General features: G+C 42.0%; 1 protein-coding gene across 1 annotated transcript; it reads left to right on the forward strand.

Annotated features, from left to right (window-relative positions):
- Positions 1-3,606: 3,606 nt before the first annotated feature.
- Positions 3,607-22,657, forward strand: LOC125331016 (guanylate cyclase soluble subunit beta-2-like). The gene is made up of 16 exons (XM_048314845.1): positions 3,607-4,291; positions 5,060-5,133; positions 6,037-6,131; positions 6,325-6,485; positions 6,889-6,988; positions 8,097-8,317; positions 8,404-8,509; positions 9,507-9,610; positions 11,086-11,302; positions 12,922-13,242; positions 13,951-14,099; positions 16,322-16,468; positions 16,741-16,895; positions 18,406-18,620; positions 18,704-18,826; positions 19,544-22,657. Exons 1-16 carry the CDS (start codon positions 4,004-4,006, stop codon positions 19,693-19,695), a joined length of 2,628 nt encoding a protein of 875 aa, XP_048170802.1. The 5' UTR covers positions 3,607-4,003; the 3' UTR covers positions 19,696-22,657.
- The last annotated feature ends 1,045 nt before the right edge of the window (positions 22,658-23,702 follow it).

Here is a 23,702-nt window from a genome sequence, read left to right on the forward strand (position 1 = left end):
CAGAAAGTTTCACGCAAATGTACCTCCAGGGTCTGTTCCTCCTTCACATGAGACCTTTCCACGGATGCCGCCCTGACTCCCACAGATCGGAGGAGTGCTGAGGAAGGGAAGAGTTGGTGAATCACGCACAGGGAGAGCAGAGCTCCATGGCAGCAGACATGGAAAGCTGGGGGAGAGGGAGTGATGCTGGTGACCATCCAGCTCTTGGAGGAATCATTAATTTCTTAAGTTCCCTCCCTATCTGTGTGCTCAAGGGCACCCGTGAATAGGTTTTGGACCTGAGCTGGTGACTTTTCCCAACTTAATTCCCATTTAAAATATTATTGACGACAATATTGATGGTCTCCCATCTCCAGCTCAGCGTAACAGAGGAGCTGGGGTTTTGAAAGCTTGCTTGAGGACAAAGCCTGCACTTGTGCAGTTTCACTGCTGTTAAGTTAGTCTACATTCATGTCATTTAAATTTTGCCCAGGGTCTTTAATAAGAATTCAAATATAACTGCTGGGGGTTTAAAATATGTGTTTTGAAAATTGGAGCCATCCAAACTATGCAGGGCAGAATATCTCCTGTGTTTATTTTTATTCCTAATCTAGACTCTGCATCAGCTGTCTTCATGGTTTGGTAGTGTGAAGTACTGGAAGCCTACCAATGCATATATATATATAACTTCCTTTTTGGTTTGCATCAGTAGAAAGACAGATTCTTTTTCACTTTGAGTCACTAAAATGTCACTGTGCAGGCTAATTTAAGATAAATGTGAACACACGATATCTGAACAACGGATGTGAGGCTGTGTTTGAAGGAAGTATGCTGAAAAGGCCTGCATCCCTAGGGGTCTTTGGTAGGAGACAGTGCTGGCAACCACTTGGAGAAAGGATTCTGTTACTGCTGTGGTATTTTGGGCTCCAGAGTGCAATGTTTAGAATGTGCTCTGCTCAGACAGTCTTGGGAGGAGCCCCTACACCATGGCAATTCACATATGACTTTGCATTGTTTGTAATGATCACACAACAGAGAGAAAAAGAAGAAAAAGGAGGATGGCCTTGCATACACAGACCATGACGGTCTATGACTGCATTCTCCAAGGCTGTAACCAGAAGTTATAAATTGCTATGTTGCATATTTTCACCTCTCATCTAATTGAAGAAGCAGTGTATACGGCTTTGCAGATGGCCCATTTATTTTGCTGAACTATCTAGGGCTCAAGGATGCTGTTTAGAACCAACTGGGTACAAGCACAACAAAGGCCAGGGGAAATTGGATCTTGATAAAATCATTTGTCAGGTATGGATGAATATCTTTTTTGCAAGGCCACAACATCTCCCTTCTGAATTAATGAATCTTTTGCCACGAAGGCAGAAAAAATACAAGGCACACTTACTCACAAACTGCCAGAAAGGTTGCAGAATTTTACAGAATTTTACAGCAGCACAGTTCTCAGGCTGCTGTTTGGATATCAGCACTGGACACTTAGGGGGCTATGGGAGGAAGGAAAGGTTGTGTGCAGGTGCAGCCCATGGAGGACTTTTCAGACACCTTTCACCTGAAGGTATCCTGTGCCCTTGGCAAGAGGCTCAGACTCTTAGGAGAATTCCAGCGTGCAGTTCTGTCTGAGCCTATCCCTATTCACCCTGCATGTTGTGGGAAGCAAGAAACCCTCTGAAACCAAAGCCATCCTGCTCCAGCCTCCCCTCTACATGCCCAATCATACCTGCTCTGCTGCAGCAAGTGGCAGGTTGGCCAGTGCCAGATCTCTGCAAGGAGGTCCAGCATAGTCTGAGAGACCTGCATGTGCTGTGCCAAGAGAGACCAGAATCCCCATCATCAGAGCACAGAAACAGATTGGAACGGGGAGTATTGTTGTCTTCATTTTACACAGAGTGGGCTGACATACAGAAACATTTGGGGTTTTGTCTTTGACTAAAGACTGGTGGTTATACACAGAAATATCTGCTGATGTCAGAATTCTAGGAAGTACTGATTACATTGTGCCAAAGGAATAAAGAATCCCTAAAGAGTCACTCCAGAAAGTGTATTATGATTTTTTTATCTCTTGATTTCTGTTCTTTTACTTGGAAGGTTTCTGTTATCCAGCCAGAGACGGCAGAGGTGGCCAAGGACACATCATGGGCCAGGGGCTGCCAAGGGTGAGCAGCCTAATGACACACAAACAATCCTGACTTGAAGAGTCTTTGTCCAAATTTCTCTCATAATCACAAATGGACTGGAAAAGACAATAGAATCAATTCACTAACCAAAGAAGGGCTAAAGCAATAATAAATTCAATTCTAGTATGATTTACCTTGTACAATATAGATACAGTATGTAGGTACTAATGTGAATTTTGGATAACTTACCTGAATTGCATCTCCAAATCTTTTGGATAGTTGCTAACCTTTGCTACTAAAATCACTGTATTGTTTATTTAGGTGTCATACAATGAGAAAAAGAAAAGATACTAAAGTACTAGAAGAGAGGGTACTAAAGTTCTTACTGTAATTTCAAATCCTACCAGTGACTCAGGTTTTATAAACCTGAAAATGAGTTTCATTTCTATATAATAGAATTTAATTTATAAATTGAAGGCAGTAAGCATACCCATACAATTCTTAGATGATATGGTGTTTATTCCCTTCAGGTACTGCTGGCTGAGGCATGGGGATGGGTCTGTGAGTCCAGGACCACCTCTTGCCCTCCAGCAGGCATGGGTGCTCCATGGAATCACAGCACAGAGAGAAAACCAGGAGATAGGCCATCTGCTGCTTGTGTCATGCTAGCTCCAACAGGTGTGTGTTTAAACAAATATTTGATATTGTCCAGGAAAGACAGAGGGGTTTGTGCACATGTGTCTAAACTAGTCCTCTTCCCACAGCAGTGGGAATACAGCAGGGCATGGACTTTTGTTGGTTCCCTTCCCCTGGGCCTGGGTCCCACCAGGCTTTGGCTCAAGAGGCAGCTTTTGAGAAGATACCCAGTTTATTATTGGTGATGTCACAGGAGAGTCACTGGTTGTGTGGGACAGAAAGGCTGAGGGGAGTTTAGAGGAGGCTGTGGAAGGGCTGCAAAAAGCAGCACTTGTGCTTGGTGTAGGGCTTTGACCCAGATTTTGATGTGCCTGCTGAACACACGCAGCACTGGAGGGCTGAGGATCAGAGACAGAGCCACGAGCCCAGTGCCTTAGAATCACCACACCAAGAGCAAAACCCTCCCTGCCAGACAGGCACAGAGCCCTGGCTCGAAACACAGTCCCCTACAGCATCCCACAACCTGCACCAAACAGCAGCAATGAGGTGGGTGACACAGGGCTTTCAGCACCCACAGGGCTGCCTGTGCCAGTTTGGCTGATGGAGGACAGAAGCTCATCTTTATCAAGGGGAGAGGGATTTTCCCCAAATAGTTCTTCATTGTGTCCCCTCAGGACTCACTCTCAAATCACTGAAATCTCTCACTCTACAAACAATTATTTAAAAAATAAACGTAGGAAATGAGGTAACTCTGCCAAGCATCAAACCCCATGAATTCATTGCATCTAACACCAATCACTGCGTTCCTGTTAATATCCCTGCTGCTGTCCTTTCCTGTCGGACAGGCTGGGTGGCTGCAGACACAGCCTGGATGATGGCAGCCACATGCAGGGAGCTTCACCTCCTGCTTCTTGTCAGGCCTCTGGCAGCAACTCACAGCTTGGTAGCAGTAGAACGGAAAGGGCTGCTTCTCCCCACAAACCTCCTGTCCTTGGGTAAGGGTGGCTATTGACTCCACCATTTCTGCTCCTGCTCTGCTAAGGGCAGTTCTAAGAAAGCCTTGGCAAGAAACCTCCTTGCCACTCTCCCGGCTCCTTGCCCTCCGGAGGTTGGGACCCGATGATCCCGGCCGTGCCAGGCAGTGTCCAGCTGGGGCTGACCACACCACGTCCTGCCTGGGCTCCAGCAGCGGGCAGCGGGCACCGGGACGGGGGACGTGCCGTGAGCTGCCGTCGTGCCGGCGATGCCGTGGCCCCGGGATGCTCCTCGGCAGCACTCAATTCCCGACACAGCCACAGCTGCGGGAAACGCGCCTCTTCTGCGGAAAACAGCCGAGCCCGTGGGAGGCGCGGAGGGGACCCGGGACCGCGCCGCTCGGGGCCGCTCCGAGCGCCGGCGGCGCGTCCGTGCCCGCGGCCACCGGGTGCCACCGGGTGCCACCGGGTGTCACCGCCGCGGGCGAGCGCGGCGGGGCCGGGCCTGGCCGGGCCGCCGCCCCCCGGGCCGGCAGCGGGCAACACAGCGGGACCGGCGGCAGCGGCAGGATGGTGAGCGGGGCGGCGGGGCGGGCCGGGACAGACAGACAGACAGCTCCTACCGGGGGCCGACAGATAGACAGGTAGCTCCTGTTGGGGACACACAGGCAGACAGGTAGCTCCTGTCGTGGACAGACAGCTGCGGCCGGAGACAGACAGGCATCTCCTGCCGGGGACAGACGGACAGACAGACGGGCAGCCCCTGCCAGCCTGAGAGCAGGGGCTGAGCGCCTGCTGCCGCCGTGTCGGGACAGGGTGCTGACCCGCAGGCTTTGGGGCATTCGGACCGTATCATCCTTCGGCTGCTGCCGCTCTGACAGCGCTGCTCGGGCCGCTCTTTTAGCGTTTCCCGATCCCCAGTGGCGGGTCCGTCAGTGCTAAGGCAGAACCGCAGCAGTCGCGGCACGGCCGAGTCTCCGCAGATGCGGCAGCCGTGCGTGGCTGCTGTGCCCGCGCTGCAGCGCCGAGCTCCGGCCGCAGCCACGGCACAGCGCATCCCCGGCCGGCGGGGCCTCGGGCCCTTCTCTGCGAAACAGCGTTGGCTGTTTCTTCTCTTCTGCTGAATGCTTGTGAAACGCTGAGGAATAGGCTGCGCTGTTTACTGAAAGATACAATGGCTGTCAAACAATATTACTTTCTCTTTAGGCCGTCAAGCATTATTACTTTCTCTCTTGCAATATAAAATTAGCAGAGGAATCTGAAATACAAAATAGTGGTGTGTTGGGGCAGCACTTGAAAAACCAGTAGGTCTTTTCCATGTTCATATATTTGCTTTTGCAGTATGGATTTATAAACACATGCCTGAAGTCTTTGGTGGTTGAAAAGTATGGCGAAGAAACATGGGAAAAATTAAGGTAATGTGTTGCCAATAAATGTAGTGCGTTGAAAGAAAATGCACAGGAATTCAGCAACAGAGGATGTAATTTCTCATTGGTAAATGGTAGCTGATGTGTATCTCAAGTAATTATTAGGAGTAACTAAGAGGGACAGTTTCTTGCCTTGTAACACTTCATCCTGATACTAATTTGTCCTAATTAATTTGTCATATCAGATAATTAAAGATGACATTTAGTCTTATAGACAATTTTGCAATAGACTCACTGGCTCAGCATGACAATATCGAGAAGTAATTACACTGAAAAGATGTCATCCTTAATATAAAGTCAGTTTAATTCCACTACTCTCAGAAAAGCAGCTAAATCATACATCATCTGGTTCCAATTCCCCTGCCATGAGCAGGGAACCTTCCACTAGACCAGGTTGCTCAAAGCCCCATTCAATTTGGCCTTGTATCATCTCTGGTTTTGTCTTTTCTTTATGAGCTATGTAGTATTTCCAAGATACATAAATGATATTTAGATACATACATATATTATCCATTGAAGCCAATATAAAAAAATCAGCAGGTTTGGGGAGCCTCAAAGAGCTGGATATTGTGGCCACATTGAACGACAAGCCAGTAGACCAGAAGACAAACTAAGAGTCCACTTGCTCTAGCACCCCACAGTAAGATGTCCTAATCCTTGATAGAGTTTTACCATAATGTGAAAAAGCAGAAATGGAGAGGTGGACACCGCCATTCAGCCATGTTAAAGCAATTTAATTAATTTAAAGCAATTTAATATTAAACTTACATCATTAGGTGAAGTAGTGTTTGCATTCACAGCAAACAGTACTTAAGAAATGCCAGTTGGGTCACCCAAGCGTGTTGTATTTCCAGCACTGCTGAAACAAGAATATTGTCTTCTCTGCTTTAGGCTGCAGGCTGGAGTCCAGGATTCTTTCTTGACTTTTGAGGTTTACAAAGATGAGATCACAATGCAGCTCGTCGACAAAGCCTGCAAAGTATTAGGTATGTGCTAGCATGCCTCAAAAATGAACCATCCTGGGTCAAGCCTGAGACTGCAGCCCAGGTTTTGTCTCCTGTGCCCTTGGGAATGTCTTCCCTGTATTGCAAATTTTCTGCCTTCATTCTTAATCCACCTGACAGCATTGCAAGAACTTGCAAACCTTTCTTATTTCTTAAGGCATCTTTATTTTGCCAGGTGTTCCTGCTGACACTGTTCTGAGCGAGTTTGGAAAGTATTTCTTTGAATTCTGTAAGCGCTCAGGCTATGACCACATGCTGAGGACACTGGGTGGAAATCTCTATGAGTTCATAGAGAACCTGGATGCATTGCACAGCTACCTGTCCCTTTCTTACCAGGCAAGTCCGAGTAGTAACTGCTGAGCAGGTATGGATGGACTCTGCCAGAGTTCATAACACAAGGAACAGCATCTCCTAGGTGTGAATAAATAATGAAAAAAATCACCAAAGCATGTTCTCCTACGTTCTGAGACAGATGACTCCGAAATGTTAGGACAATATCTAAAAATGATTAGTTTTGACTAGTCTTCAACATTAGGTATTATTTGGTACATTGGCTTTAAAGCATAGCAGATTTTCCTTCACAGGTGAGAATATTTAATTTTATGTTTTTCAGCTTATTCATATTACAGTTTATGTTATTAAGGCATGAGATGCTTTTATCAAAATAGAATCCATCAGTAGTCTTTTTCAGAAAAAGATATTGAGATTTTGGGTTTGGTTTTGTTTGTTTTTTCCTCAGGAGATGAATGCACCATCTTTTAGAGTGGAAAAGAATGAAGATGGGTCAATGAATTTACATTACTATTCAGACAGAAGAGGTCTGTGCCATATTGTGCCAGGTAATGAGACAAAATGCAGAGTACAGATCAATGCAATATATATACAGAATAATCATATATTTGCAAATGCACTCAGAGTTCAGTATCTTTTTTCAGATGAGGACTGGCCATGGAATTGAAGCGTGGCAGCGTTCGGTCTCCAGACACCTGAACTCAGTATTTCCCTACTGCCTGATCACTCCTAGCTCCCAATAACTTTCATCAAAATGTACAGTATGACAACCCGGGCTGTAATTGTCCATTCTTGCTATAGAATTCCGTCCCTGGAAGAAGAATTAAAGTTCATGAAGTGTATTGTGTCTAACTGTTTATTAATTCTTGGTGACTCGTGCTTTTTAAATTACAGTGAAGTAGAAATTCTAGTTGAGTTCAAGACAGTCATCCACCCTGTAGTACATCCAATCTGTGAAACTCCTACTGAACCCTGCTCAAAACTGAATCTTTTATCCGAATTTACCAGAATCTCCTGAGCTGTAATTGTGCAAGGATTGGACAGCTATAGGTCTGTAAGAGAAGATCATATTCCTTTCTTTCATAAATAATGCTGAATTTAGAAGTTCATCAGAACTTCCCCCTTTGTCAAAACTCATTTAATATTGAAAGCACAGAAATATTTGGAATGTCAGACAGAGCTTTTGATGTCATTGTCCAGTATTTTGCCTAATACCTAATCAGAGATGAGAAACTGATTTTGCATCTGCATGAAAGGTATTTCCTTCCTTTCAAAATATAATATTCTTCAGCGATTGAAATAGATTGTATAGCAGAATTTCTTTAGACTCCCTGCACTTTTTGGGTTAATGGGAATTCATATTATTGCTCTATGGCTACTTGAACACATTCTTCAGAGATCCTGCTGGGCTGCTCCTAGTGAAAATAAGCATTTGTCCTCAGCCAAGGCAAAAGCAGCAGTAACTTTAAAGCTGACCTCCTGTGTGCATATTCTCATCATGGCAACGGTAGCAAGAACGACATGGGTTGCTTTCTTCTTCCAGAGTCCTTTGGAAAAGTGATTTCTGAAACAGTGAAATTCCACTGTGGGCCCTCTAAAAGGGGAATTGAAAAGGTTTTGTTCTTGGCAATACCTTGTCTTTTGTTTCTTCTTCAGGAATCATCAGTGCAGCAGCCCTGGATTTTTTTAACATTGAGATTTCAATGAAAATAGTCAATCAAACAGAAGAAGAAGAAAGAACCGGGAAAAAAGAACATATTGTTTTTCTTGTCACTCAAACCCCTCTATTTCCATGCAAGGAAAGAAGTGAATTTTCTTCCTCATCTCGATGTCTTGTTGACTCTGAAAAACAATTTGAGAACCAACTGAATAAAGAGGTATTTTAATATTCATATCAGCATATTACTAAAATATATTTAAAGTAAAATCACCTTTGAATTTCCCTTTGGATTTATTTCAACAGGACCTAGAAAAAGCCAAAAATGCAAATGGAGACAGAGGAAACTCTGTTTGTCCTGTTAAGAAAAGTCACTGGAAAACATTAAGAGGAATAATCACATTAGGAAAAGGTGAGCGATTGTTCAGAGAGAGCTTGTCATCATTTCTGAGTCTCTTCAGCAAGAAAGTCAGTAAGCCTCCCTATCCCCACCCACCCATCCATTTTGAAGTTACCATTTATATTTCCTCTGCAAGTTTTCAAAATGTTTCTGGTTAAGTTTCTTTCAGTTTGACATTGATGATCAAAGAAAAATTGCAGATAATAAGCATGCTTAGTAATGACAGATACTTAAATGGAATATGACCTGTCACTTTTGTCTCTTAAACAGGGCTTTCATCTGAAAAGTCTTCTTCTATAAAATGCCATTGTGTGGTGAATTTGATTCTTCATTGTCGTGTCACTTGGTTTAAGATGCTGAATTTAAAAGCACGTTTTTTAACTCGGTAGATACTATTCCGTTCCAAAACTATCAACTGTAGTAAATTTTGAAAGCCAAATTACATCCTCCGCTACCAAAAGTCTACTGCTAATCTAGCAATCTCTGTTCGTACCTCTATATATTAGATGTTTATATATGTTTATAAAATGGAAGGAATTTTTCAGAAGGAATGAAAATCTAGTTCAGTATTGCCAAGATGTTGGTTTTTTTTTTTTCTCTAAGTGTTTCTTAGGAGCTGGCAAAGTGTATTAAATCCACTTCTGGGCACATTTTTGTGGGATGTAGCTGTGTCATATTGCTATGGCATCTGCAGATTCATAGAGGAGTAACATCTACAGTTGTTAATCTATTCTTATTTTTTCCACATAATCTCATGCATCTAGTGCTCTGTGGTTTTTGTGTGCTTAAGTTTTAAACACCCAGCCAACTCAGATTAGTTGCCAATCAGCTGTGGATTACACGGCAGAGCATTTAGCACAGATGTGTGCTCATTTCTGGGCCCACACACTGTTTGCTTTGTCTTCAGTCATTATGATCTAGGGTCCTGTTTCACTGAGTGGCAAAAAGTAATGGTGATGGGCTTTATGAGGTGCAGCCTGATTTAAAGACTATACATTTATCGCCACAGGTAAGCTCCTGAGAGGATTTGATCCTGTTTATCCCAAGAGCCTCTGGATTGACACAAAAACATTTTGCAATGGACTTCCTTTTCATATGGTTTTTGACAAAGAGGTAGGACAAGCATGTGGTCAGGGCCCTTAGTTTGCATAAACCTCGTAGTAATTTCCCTCTATTTTGACTGTCCTACAGTTCCCTGCTGCATGTGCTCTGTGTGCAGTGCACACTCACAGGATTTGCAGAAGTACTCTGTACAGAGACATGCAATAAACAAAGCAACTCTCTCTCTGGATCACTGCAGACAGGAATCTCCTTTGAATTTATTGAGTTTACCATGTCTGAAACAGCTGCAGAAATGCCAGCAAGGTTTATTGCAGCAGTCTATCTGTTACCAAATACTAAGCAGAATTTTTCGAGGTTTCTGGCCACCTTCCTGTCCCTGGATATACCAGAGACATGTCCCATCCTTTAAATTGGCTATGCCAAGTTAGTCCCCTTCTCCTCCTATTAATCTATCCCAAGGCTTTGAGGGCTCTGCTGGCAGGTGAGGCTCTATGTGCTTCCTGAGACATGCTTCTGCTGGGAAAACCCAGCTACCTACCAAATCAGGAAGCATGCAGCCCCATCTAGGACCCAAAAATCTCTTTACCTTCTGGGGCAGGATTGAGTCTCCTCTCCTTTGCACACATACTCTGCAGCCCCCTGTCAGGGCTGCCCTCTGGATGGTTCCCAACTAGCCTGGGTTCCCACCAAGCTACAGCTCCTCTTGCTCCGAACTCGGTGGAGAGAATATTGGCTTAAGACAGGAGCAAAGAAAGGAGAAACTGAGGATGGGACAGCAGAAGAACACTGACCACATTCCCCTCAGGGAACATGTTTTGGTATCATGCTGATCGAGATTTCCAGAGCACACAACCTGCTTCGTGCTACTGTCCACATCAGCCAAAATACAGCGTCTTTAACCTTTCAAGAGGGCCATATTTTATGCATAATTTAATAAGATTACTAGTGTGCAAAGAAGACAAGTCCTACACCCATTCCTGGTAGCTGGGTCAGAGCTTCAATAACTGATGACAAGCAGAGAAGAACATTTCTGCAGAATTTAAGAGCTCACATATGGTCAGCAGAGTAAAGAAGAATGACTAAACCTTTACACCCAGTTAAGAGAAAGTAACCCATGGCATCTATTAGAAAATTAGTATTTGCCAAGCCATTCTATGCCACAGTTATTTTCATTTTGGAATACAAGACACTCTGGTGTCTCTAACTTTCTCCTGCAGCTACCTGTTTGTTAGGCCTACACAAATGCAAGCAGGGATAATAGCAGGTAGTTTTGGGGATTTTTCACAATTGACAGGAAGGAACACTTAATTAACAACATTCTTTTCCTGGGGCTTTGCCTTGCTATAAAGGGCATGCATTCAGAGCTGTGTAGTAACTACTAACAAGGTAGAAATTCTGCTCAGAAATAAGCCACATACTCTAGCAAGGCTCAGTGTGTGGAAATGTATAAACAGCAATCAGCTGTAGCTTGGTCTGAACCCAAAGGGACATGAATTGTAACACATGGCCTATGTTTTCTTTTTAAGCTCAAAGTGAAGCAAGCTGGGGTGAGCATTCAAAAGATTGTACCTGGCCTTCAGACCATGGGCATCTGCTTGGATCAGTACTTCAGGATCGTTCACCCAGAAGTACCCTTTACCATCTCCAGCATTCAGAAATTCATCAACAGCCAATTTGTTTTCCAGACTAGAAGAGAGATGATGCCTGAGTCATGGAAAGAACGGCCAATGCTAGAGCTAAGAGGTACTTCACTGTTTTCAATAGCACGAGTGCTCATATTAAATCAGGAATTACATGGAGGTGCACTCCTGACCTCACTCAAGTCCTATAAATAGCCTTTGGGAGAGGAGATTACATGGTTCTGTTTAGAGAAACATGACATGCTTGTACACAAATTCTGCTATCACCTCACCAGATTTTGAAGGCTTTCAGTCAGAAACAACAACTTTGCTCCTATTTGAAAGGCTTAGAAATATGGTGGTTTTCAGATGCTGCAAAACCCACATGTGAATACATTATTTGTTCTTAATTTATGCCTTTGAGGGGAGTTATTTGCTACTGGCTGGGTTTCAAATGTGATTAAAAATAGATTAGTTCTCTGTGCTTTTATTTTTTGTAGCACATTTTCAGATTCCGATTTCTGTCTTCACACTCCCCCCCCCCCCCCCCCCCCCAAAGCCACATAAGAGTTTACAAGTTAAAATTATCTCAGCAAAGAAGATACTGTATTTGCTTTATTTTTACTGAGAGGACTGAATATGGGATGATCCTCTGCTTGGTGTAATTAACTATAATGACATTTGCTTTAAGTGTTCTGTGACTTCAATTTTGCTTTTCTGAGCTATGTAATGTCATCTAATTTTCTCTTGTCTCCTTTCACCTTTATGTAATGAGTGTAAAATGTCGTATTCCTGAGATTCAGAAAAAACTAAGGGTTTAGGGAGACCTTGAAAAAAGTAATGCTACCAAAACAAGGAACTTTGACTAGTCATGGGTACAACTGTACTTTCTCTTATGCTTTGGGGGTTAATTCACATGGTATTTCTGATGTTTCAATCCTCTTACTTTTAAAGCTGTTCATCCAGTAGCCCTGGGGATGAGGTGAGGGAGAAAGAAAGAAACAGGAATTTCTAGATTGCTGTTTAGAAACCTATGATACTTGTGAAGCAAGATAATAATAATAATAATAATAATAGTAGTAATAATAATAATAATAATAATAATAATAATAATAATATACAAAGCAAAATCATAACCAAACCTCAACCAAAAACCAAAAAACTGAATCGCCCACCAAAAATCCTTTTTACCTTTCAGGCATTTTTGTAACTGCTTATTTAGATTATGATAGTGAGGGAAAGCTCCAGTTTCCAGGAAGGAAAGTGCCATTGACTTTACTGGGACACAAACTATGCGCTGTGAAATTAAACTTCAAATGTTTTGCTTAATCACTGTGAGTCTCAGTTCCCCTGTGCATGATTCTAACTGACTGGCTTCAGGAACAGCTCAAGACCAGGCAGTAGAGGAGGGGAAATGCAGAAGGAAGCAGAAAGGAGAGGAGAGATATTGTGAGCACTGGGGTTCCTCATGAGGAAGAGACCTGAGTCACAGTTGGGCTCTGCCCAGCACCTGCAGTGAGGGAGTGACTGCTTCCTGGGTCCTGGCATTTTGTTATTTGCCTAGTGTAGCTCCTCTGAAAATGTTCACCCCTAATTCACAGAAAACAAATTCCTGCGATCATCCAGACCCTACAGAAACCCACTGTCCTTGGAACTCATCCCCTAAAATTAACACCAGTAATGCTGAGCACCGTGTGAAAGGCCACACTGCTGAAAACCCTTGCAAACACTTGTTCCCCACAGGCCAGATGATGTGGATGGAGTCCCTTCAGTGCATGCTCTACCTCTGCTCACCTTTGCTTCGCACTTTGCATGAGCTGGAGGAGCGGCAGATGCACATCGCAGACATTGCCCCTCACGACGTGACCAGGGATTTGATTCTCCTCAATCAGCAGCGACTGGCAGAGATGGAGCTCTCAAACCAGCTGGAGAGGAAGAAGGAAGAGCTGAGGATCCTGTCAAAACACCTGGAGGAAGAGAAGAAGAAGACTGAAGCTCTGCTCTATGCCATGCTTCCCCAGCACGTGGCCAACCAGTTGAAAGAGGGGAAGCGAGTTGAGGCAGGTGAATGAACAGGATCCTTTGGGATGTGGGATTTCTGCATTCGGAGATGGTGATAAAGAGACTGGGGTGCTGGCACAGCCCCTTTGCCACTGCTGTGGAGTCCTCTGTACTTGGTGACGTTCTTGGGTAGGAGGATGACCCAGACCCTTAATCTCGCTGATAATAAAAATTAGGCTATTCTTTCAAAGAAAGCTTTGGAAGCTCTTTGCCAGTATTGTTCTTTAGGTGGTGAAATGTGATAGTAGCTGCCCAGTCAGTGAAAAAATTCAGTGATCAACAGTAATCTGAGATTTTGGTTTTAACATGGATATACAGGAAAACAAGGGCTCAGAAGTGAAGGAAATGAAGAAAGTGGTGTTTCCTAGACTATTCTCTTAGTACCTCTGTAAACACAGAATCGTGATGATTCCCATTGTTATTAAGGGTAGCAATTAAATGCCTAAATTCCCTTTAGTAAGTACATATATGAAACTAAGGATAACAAGCTAAGTGTATCCTGTATATGATGTATTCAGATCTCTGTGTTGAGATGTGCAATGATTCTTACATTTGATACAGTCTATATCGACACTTCTCCTTCGTCTCAGCACCCACTTATGAATATTACAACTGATAGGTCACTGGATGATCTGTGCAAACAAGTCTTGAACAGATACCATGATTGTCCAGCCATTGCAAGTACTTAACCACTGCTCTTTCTGCTCACAGGAGAGTTCAAGGAGTGCACTGTATTGTTCAGTGACGTGGTGACCTTTACCAACATTTGTGCCCAATGTGAGCCTATTCAGATAGTTCTCATGTTAAATTCAATGTACCTGAGATTTGACAGACTGACCACGGTGCATGACGTGTACAAGGTAGGTACTGTTCAAAAAAGGCTGTAGAAATTTTTGCTGTGTTTTTTGTTTTGCTTTGGTGGTTTTTTTTTTTTTTTTGCTTTTAAATGTACTTAAATCCTCTTCAGCACAGCATGATTTTTTATAAATCATAAAATATTACCTATTTGTAGTGGCCACACAAACTGAAAAACAAGGGGAAGTGTGATTAAATCTGTTTAAAATTTTTGGACAGGAATGCAACTTCTGTCATAGACTAAAGTCTCTTTCCACAATGCTAATACCAGAATGGCTGTTTTTTCACGTATCTCTTTCCCTCCTATCTCAAATGCCTGTCCAACATGACTAATTTTCCTAGGTCCTTTATTTGAACTTTTTGTAAATATGTCACTATCATTAAGTGTCACTCTGGTGGAAATTAACATTGTAAACAATACCCAGATAATACCCAGACTTTTTATTTATTTCATGGAGATCTTCAGCTATGGTATTGATCTCCTGCTGACCCCCAAAGAGCATCAATTAGACCTAGGCTGTAATGTACATGTGATCTCCAAACTGTGCTGGAAAGATCAGAGCACTGTCTGGCCTACTGTAATAGTGTCATTAACACTTCCAGAGTTACCAGATTTGATGTGCTGAAGAGCAGTTCCTAAGTTTCTCTCTGTTCCCAGCTCATTAAGTATTGAGGAAGGCAGAAATAGTAAAGGGTGAAATCCAGATCTCGTTCATTCCTTGCTCAGGCAAGGCTTGCAGTTCATCCCACATAAATTGTACTGGGAAATCAGAAGCATTTCTTCCTTGGCAAGGAATACGTATTCAATAATTGAAGCATTCAGGATATGGCTCACAGATTTTAGGATAGATTAGCATCATATTCTATGTAAATCATCCATCATGAGTAAATGATATGTTACTATAATAATCTCCTTTTGATGCCTGTATATAACTCCTATTAATATTGAAGGAGGTTACTGGGGTACAGAAAGCAAGGATGAGATTACTATTGCAGGGAATTGGAAAAGAAATGAAATAGTGGCATTGATCAAAGAAACTTGGCCCAAGCTTAAAACCATCTAAAGTTATGAATAAATCTTGTTAAATTAAATCTTCTACTATGGCTGAAAAATAATTAGGGTATCTATTTGCATTAGTAGCTTTTTACAGTTGTTTTTAATTTGTTACAGAAAATTACTGGCGTCACTGTGGGTTTGGCTATCTGATAGAAGGCATGGACAGGAACACATTCTTTGAGATTAATGTGCTGAACAGTTTTAAGTCATTATGTTAATGCACAAACCCAAATATTACATTATGTTTCCACTGTCCTATTGGTGTTAATTTTTAAGAAAGCCAATCAATCTAATCTAAAAGCTCTCTTGTTTACTGATGATAAATGGCCAGTGAAGTCTCGTAAGAGCAGTAAAAAAAATTTCATTACCATGTAACAGGCTTTTACAGTGGATTTTAAACATTAAAGAATTCCCTGTTTCATACAGGTCTGTTCTATTTCCAGCAAAATTTCTGATACAGGAACAAAATCCAAAGTATTTTTCTTACTTTTGCATGTATTTCAAGGAGACTGGATGCCTGAAGGAGGACAAACCCTTCAGCATATGTGTCACAGGCTGCAGCTGTTGTGGGAAAACAGCTGGTTGTAGGGAAGGATGCTCCCAAATTGCTTAGCTCACACTGTGTTCTGTGACATCCTGGAGATTGGAGGTTCCTTAATTTCATGTGAACCCCTTAATCATAATCAGCCGTGAATAGGCTCCCTTGCTTTATTATGACTTTTTAAAAAATAAATCTCTCCTAAATAAGAAATACGCTTTTAGCACCAATTGTGAATTAGAGCTAATTAATATCACTCATCTATCATGTAACCTCCTGGCTCAGGAGGCTGTGCCTCGGGTTAGCTCTCTGCATGTGGGTCTGCCCTGCGTAAGAGGAAGGCAAACAGTCTGACACTTGCACAGCAGCCCTTTCTCCTTAGCGTCTCTCACACTGATATCTAAAGTGGGTCAAGTGAGCAGGGACAGAATGTGTTGAAATTTTTAGTGTGGAGTGAAGGAAAGGATCTCCATCTCAAGGAAACTCACGTGTGCTAGAGCTTTTCAGTGACTGGAAACATCTTTTAAGAGAAAGGGGCAGCTGGTGCAGATAAGAAGAGCCCTGAACAGCAAAACACTAACCTGAGTGAGATATACCCGGCATGCTCATGTGCTTGTCCCTCTCAATTAAAGGTGGAGACGATTGGAGATGCCTACATGGTCGTAGGTGGGGTCCCTGTGCCTGTACCCACTCATGCTGAGCGAGTTGCTAATTTTGCCTTGGGCATGATAATGGCAGCCAAAGGAGTGCAAAACCCAGTTTCTGGAAATCCTATCCAAGTAAGTTAACACAAAGGTGCATCTGTGTCTGTCTGCTTCTCGTGCTGAGCTTCTGGTTAATGTATTGCAGCAGCACCTCAAACAGCTGCTTCTGACTCCTCTGTGGCTTTGGGCAAGGCCCACATGGGCATATTTTTCATGAAGAGTGTCTCCCTGTGGATATTTGATATCATACTGGTGTCCAGTGTTGTGTTGAGATGAACTGGATAGCATTAAGAAAGATGTTAAATAACAAGTGACATTTTTGGGGGGTGTTTTATGTCTTTGTAAAGATTCGAGTTGGGATCCATACAGGTCCTGTCTTGGCTGGGGTTGTTGGAGAAAAGATGCCTCGTTACTGCTTGTTTGGAGACACAGTGAATATTGCTTCCCGCATGGAGAGCCACGGTGTCCCGAGCAAAATTCACCTGAGCTCCAGTGCCTATCAGTGAGTAACTGCATTGGAAACTTTACCTGTTCAAATCCGTGCTGAAATCCACTGCCTTGGTAGCTGCACCTTTCAGTGTAGATGGTGCTTAGTCACTCATTTAAGCAGCTTGTAAAGGAAAGTCACTGCTTGTAAAGAGCTTGATTTTCTCTATTTATTCCAAATGTACTTTTATATAGAAGCAGAGGTTTGAGAGTCTCCATCCAAGAGAGCAAAATATTAAAAAAAAAAATAAATTGTGACAGCTTAGTTGGAAGTACTGATAAATTGATGTAGATGCTAGAAAGACAATCAGAACATTTAGAATGTTTATTAACAAAAGCTTTAAAATCTCTCTCTTTGAGTACCATAATTTGTAGTGAAACAGTTTTATTTACACTTACTATGGATAAACTGCATACACAGCTATCTTCTTCATGCTGTAATTTACTCTCCAGAAACTCATGTTCATAAAAAATTAATACTGTATTTTCAAGAACTTTATGTATGCATAAAATCTGTGTGCAAGAGTGGAAGCAAAGACAAACTATAAAGGAAGTAGTGCAACAGCATTTTCTGGGCACACAGGAATGATGTTGGGAAAATGAGAACTCAGCTGGCACTGAAATGGGCAACAAAGTTCAAAGGCAGTCAGAGGAGCTTCTGCAATGTTAGAATATAAACAGACACATGGACCTGCTGTGGCAGGTGATTCAGTGACAGTGCCCTGAAGAAAGGCTGAGTTACTCAAGGCCTTTCTTGCCTTGGTCTTCATTGATGAGATCTTCAAGGTCCCTGCACCAAGAGTCAGGGTCCAAGGAGTAGGTGAACTATCAGTATTGGAAGAGGATCAGAGCAGGGGTCTTTTGAGACACCTCAGTCTACAGAAATGTGAGAGAGCAGAAGGGATCTGAGGTAATGAGAGAGCTGGGCGATGGCACTGCAGAGCTGCTGGCTGTCAGCTTTGGAAGGCCCCGACTGTCAGCACCGTAGCAGCTGAAGAAAGCCAGATGCTACAGCTGCATGGAAAAATGGCAAGGGGGACAGGGTGAAACTGGAGGCTGATAAGCCTCGTGTCAGTCCCAGTGAAAATCAAATGGCCATTTTTGAACACATGAAAAAGGCAATTGGGAATAGCAAGTCTGGATGTAAAATAAGTAAGTCTGGATGTAGAATAAGTAAATCATGCTTGATGGACCTGATTGCCTTCTCTGATGAAATGACTGGGGATAATTCTGTCTAGCTGATATTGGCTGCCTCAGTTCTTAAGTTCTATTTACTGGTCAATAAGAACCCACCACCCTACTGAAGTATTTGACTACGTGATCCATTAATTTTGATCAGGCTGTATGTGTAAAGCTATGAAAGCACAACAGGCTTGAATAAACAGTTGAAACAAATCCTGAGTTGTTCACAAACTGAGACTCTTTTCCCCAGACTGTTGTGATTTGATCACTCAGCTCTTTTAAAACATCAGTGTCACTTTTATTTGTCTTGAATTTTCATGTTCGTTTTGCTTCTCATACTTTAGGTGCCTAAAATACAAGAATTTTGAGATTACTGAAAGAGGAGAAATAGAAGTAAAAGGCAAAGGGAAAATGCACACATACTTCCTCATTAGAAATAAATCTGCAACTGAGAATGAGATTATGGGAAGGCCTATGAAAGATTTAGATTCTGGCCATGAATCTGTTCAGTCCCTTCCAGAAGGCAAGACTGAAACAATACCAAGTTCTCATCAGCCAGGTAGAGTCAACACATATTTTCTTCCTTGAACAAATGAGCATTAATACAATCCAATTAAATGTCCTTTTGTGTTGTTCTTTCAGCTACTCAGACTCAGCCAGAAAAGGACCAGACCCCAGCTATTGCAATGAAATATGTTGATGGCCCCACAGATGCACAAAACAGCTTCAAAAGAAGAAATCAGATGAAAGTTGGAGATCTAACAGGTAGTTATTTGGTTACCATCTCACAAAGACCACAGAACTAGGAAGTAACTGAGGCTTAATCTTACAAGTTCTTTATATTCGTCTTCTGAATAACTATTGTTTTACTTGAGCCAGAAATTCATGCCAACATACACACATCACCCTTCTGCACACTCTTTAGGGCCAGACAAATTTCACCTTTGGAGCAATCCCAGGTGTTGATTGTGCACTAGGGAGAAAGAAGCTGACAGAGCTGTCAAACCCCAGAGCCCTTCTGGCTGTGCAAATAGAATTGATAAATGTTAGACAGCTCTGCACAGGGACAGAGCCATGAACTGTTCATGTACACATCTTTTCCTAGAAAAAGTGTAGTTATGGGGGAGCCTTACCTACTCAAGAGAGACCTCAGTCCTCAAGCCAGACTGCTGCAGGAGTCAGAAGGATTTAATGCCATGCTCATGTTCTGTGACCAAAGTTCATTCTCCTTTGAAGCAGCTGATGCTGAAAGATAACAGATTTGATGCCATAACAATCTAATTCAGCAAGTCTTGTAGTTCTATTTCTGTGTTTTGTGGATTTTATAAAGACTAAATATGTTGTCACTAATTACTAGAAAATATTTTACTGCCTTCCCTCCCACCTACTTAGATGTGGTAGTTAATCCAGTATGTGGTGTGCTGACAAACAGAAACCTCGCTGGTCCTTAAAAACTCACACTTCAGGCGTGTTTCCTTGCAGGCAAAACTTGTGATTCCAAAAGCGATGGGAGTCTCCATGGCAACCAGCAAGCAGATGATAGTTCTCGTCCTCCAAACCAGGGAAGAGTCAAACCTGCTGCTGAAGAGCCACAGAATAGAAATGTTCGCTCTAATTTTTGCACTTTACTCTAAGTTTCTTACTTTTACATTAAACAGAGAAATTTTATTATGATTTTGTGCATTTTGCTGTTATGGGACTGATTTTGTATATGAGTACCACATGATTTTGTAAAAAAAAAAGAAAAAAGACATTTCATCACAGTTTTCAGTAAAAATAAAACAGTGGAGGAAATTTTTTTTAATCAATCTACATGGGCCATATAATACTCCCAGTGGTGGAAGAAACCCTTGCAAGATGCTTTGAAGATGCATTTTCAGCCTGTGCCACATCTTTGAATATCCTTGTGCAAAAATCTTGTGTTGGTATCTGATGCAGCAATCGAGAAAGAGGTGACTCATCCAGCCAGAAATATTCCTACTCAAATGAGCACTTGCCATAAAAGAAACATTCCCTGAAGTGACCATCTGTCTTGACTCCAGCACAGCCAACAACTTCCCCATGTAAGGTTAGCAGAGTTACATCTACATTTTAACTGCAATAACAGCTTCATCTCTTAACAGGTCTTTTGTTGGGTAAAGGCATCATGAAGTAGAAGTGCAGAATAGATCTAAAACAACCTGTATTTTTGCATCCTGAGGAGAGAATAATATCTACTTGATAGCATGCAACAGTAAAAAAGAGCACCTGTGATCTCTGAACCAGCCATACATGCTGTGCATAGAAGGACATGGAAATGGTGGAGTTACAAAGCATCGGATTTGTCACAACACTGAAGGACTGTTCGAGGCCTACAACCTATTTGAGACCTTCAAATGAGTTTCAAGTTTATTTCTTGTTTTGTCAGCCCAGCTAATAAAAAAAAAACAAATTTCAGGACTGCAGAAGGAGACTGTCAGTGCTGGAATTAATGTTGCTAATATAATTGAAAACAACAGCATTCAAGATCAACATTACTCACCTGGTGTCAGAGGCTGCTCAGCTGAAATACTTCCATGCTGATGTACTCTTAAATTATACCTGATCAGAAATAGCAGAGAAAAATTGAAGTTCATCTGTCAGGGATTTCAGACAGAGGAGCAAAAATACAATGGATATAAAGGTTGTAGATAATTTGGTGCATCATAAATTGTGCTCTCACTCCTATAAATGGATCCTGGAGTAGGTGGGTTACTTTGACAGAAGATGTGCCCTGCACACTGATTTATTACCTCTGGGTGTGGATTCAGCGACTAAGGATGCAGGCATGAGACTAACGTGAACTTTGAGCAAAATCTCACTGGAGAAGGTGATAATGTTACTCCTCTCTAACAGTCTGGAGCATCACATTTCCACCTCTGTGTCTGCAGCCAGAACAAAGCTCTTTAAACAGCAGACAGAGAGCTAAGACTGATGAAAGGCATCTCCTCCTCTTTATGCTATAGCCAGATGAAATTTCACCTGGTTAGATTTTTTTTTTTCAAATCTGAGACAGGAGCTCCATAGTCCAGGATCTCTGTCTAAATGAGCAATTAGTGCAATTAGAGCAGCAGAGGAGGATGCACAGAGTAAAACCATCAGTGCTGTTCTCCATACCAGAGGTGTTCAGGGGATTTGCTAGGTGTGGTCCCATGCAATAATACCTGTTAGCTTTTGGAGCACCTCATAAGCACATCCTCTGACTTAGTTTCATCCAGAAGAAATCCATTCTTGTGCTGTGAGACCACTTTACAGCGAGAAACAAAGTATGGTGAGTGGCTTTGAGCAGGAAATTCACTCAGGAGTGTACTCCTGACTGACTGAAATGCTGTTGTAGGCACACCCTGTAAGAGGAGGACTTTCCACCATACAGCTGAGCAGCACCATTGAGGGAGTTCAATTTTATGAATGGAAAGCTTTATTTATTTATTTGGATATTGTTATCTAGGTATTCTTCATTATTTTGGCAAGGGAGAAATCTACTGTATGTTGATGCTGCATCTGAGGGTTATAATTGCTAAGTTGGGTATCAAGATTTCAAACACTGGACTCTGTGCTACCCTCAGACACACAATCTCAATATCACCTTCACCCCTGGTAATGCCTCTCCATTGTCCCAGTGCTTTTTTGTGTTTCTGTACTACGACCATAGCTTTAAGAAGACTTTCCGGAAGAATGGGAATACTCAATTTCTCTCTCACTCACAATGATGTAAAAGTGAAGTACAGGTTAAATGAGCACTGTCCCAATGACTGAAGTCAAGAAGGAGCTCTGACAAGACTTGTGTCTCCAGCCTAGAGATGTGTTTCAGCACTCTTGACTAGTCATGCTGATGGAACGGAGAACACATCATTAACAAATGGCAGTAGAGGACTCTGTCATTATTGGCATTTGCTGTGGAGATATAAAGCCACTTTAGTCCCAAGCAAAAGTGTGACACAGGAGTTTATGTCTCTCCGTGGCCAGTGTGAACACAGCAGGGACGCTCTTTCTGTCTCTGCTGCTCTTGCAGTCCCACACCTGTGTGGCTGAACAGCACTGACCAGTTCTCTGAAAAAAAGAATTTCCAGCTGGAAATGGTCCAACCAGTCTGGCCATCCATGAATAGGGTCTGGTATACGTTCTGGGGTTTAATATAGATATATTACAGAGTAGTTTTAGGTAGAAGCCCAGAGCTCCTCTGAACTTGTATGGATCATCTTGGGAAGAAGAAAGAAAAGAATCATGGCTTAATTGCTGCCAGTATCTCTCTGTCCTTTAACACTCACTTTGCTTAAACCTGCCCTTCTTGCACTGAACAATCTATGGATGTTTAATATTGGAATGTTTTAATTGCCAGTAAGTGCTCCTTGGTAAGTTACTTCATGCTGTACTGTGGTAAAAATGATGTGCTCAGTGCTTGCTCTGTGGCATCTGCTACAATCTGGTTCTCCTGGAGGTGCAGAGCTGGGCCAAATCTGCACAACTGCTTCTAAAAATTAATGTGCCTGTGCATCATCATGTGTTCTTAAATCTGTGGGCACTGCTAAAGTCTGCAAAATATAATTCAAAAATAAATCTTTTCATTAATATACTGACTGCCATCTGTCAATGACTACTTTGATTCCTTTTCCCTTCCACCTTTTCTGTTCTCTTTTTCCTCTAGGCCTACAAAAGTGCACAGTCTTTGTGTCACTCATGTATATACAGTGAATTGACACAAAAAGGGTGAGAGAAGAGAACTGCTGCTTCATGGAAGCTGAAGCTTAGAAAAATTTAAAGTTGAGATTTTGAAAGCTTTCTAAAGCATATGGATTCCCAAATCCCATTAAATCTGGTGTTAAAACCTTAACTGTAAAAGTTTGGGTACCTTAAAGGTCCAGGGACCAGATTTTTCAAAGACTTTTGTTACTTTCCTAAGTGAAAACAACTGGATTTAGGTGCTTAACTGAACACATATGCAGTGTTTAGTTCCCAAAAATTATGCTTTCCTTAAAACATTTGAAAAGCACTTCCCTGTAAAGCCTTCTAAAATGGCCTGTTTAACTAAACTTTCCAAACTGGAACCTCATTTGCCGGAAGTCATTGATTCATTACTTCTGACATTACAATGCAACTCTGTATGGATCCAAGCTGAACATAAAAATACACAAATTAAATAGCTGTGAAATTGAAATTATTACTTCAATGGTAAGAATATATTAAAAGTATATTTGAATATAAAATACCATAGTGAAATTCAAAACAAAAAAGGAACACAGATTTTCATAGAAGTATACAACATAATGGAAAATCCAGAGGGGATTTTTTTACACCAAGTCTCTGCTTTCACCTTAGAAAATTCAAAACTTTAGGAGTAGACAGTGAGATGAAAATCTTCCTTAAAGTTATCTGTACAAACATCTACTATTCATGCATTCTCTACACAATATTCAATCATAAATGCTTCCTGTACATAAAGAAGTGTGAAGTATTTTGATTCCTTAAATAGTTGTAATCAAAATAACACATGGAATGCTATCTTTACTCATATGACTAGACTAACAAGCACTGCTCATTTTTTACAAGCTGTCTGTAGTTCTCTCTCACATTTATTTTGCACCTGCTTGCTGAATTTCTGCTAATGATTTTTGGTCTGAGCTGT

The sequence above is a fragment of the Corvus hawaiiensis genome, chromosome 10 (genome assembly GCF_020740725.1).
Source record: "Corvus hawaiiensis isolate bCorHaw1 chromosome 10, bCorHaw1.pri.cur, whole genome shotgun sequence".
Lineage (NCBI taxonomy): Eukaryota > Metazoa > Chordata > Aves > Passeriformes > Corvidae > Corvus > Corvus hawaiiensis.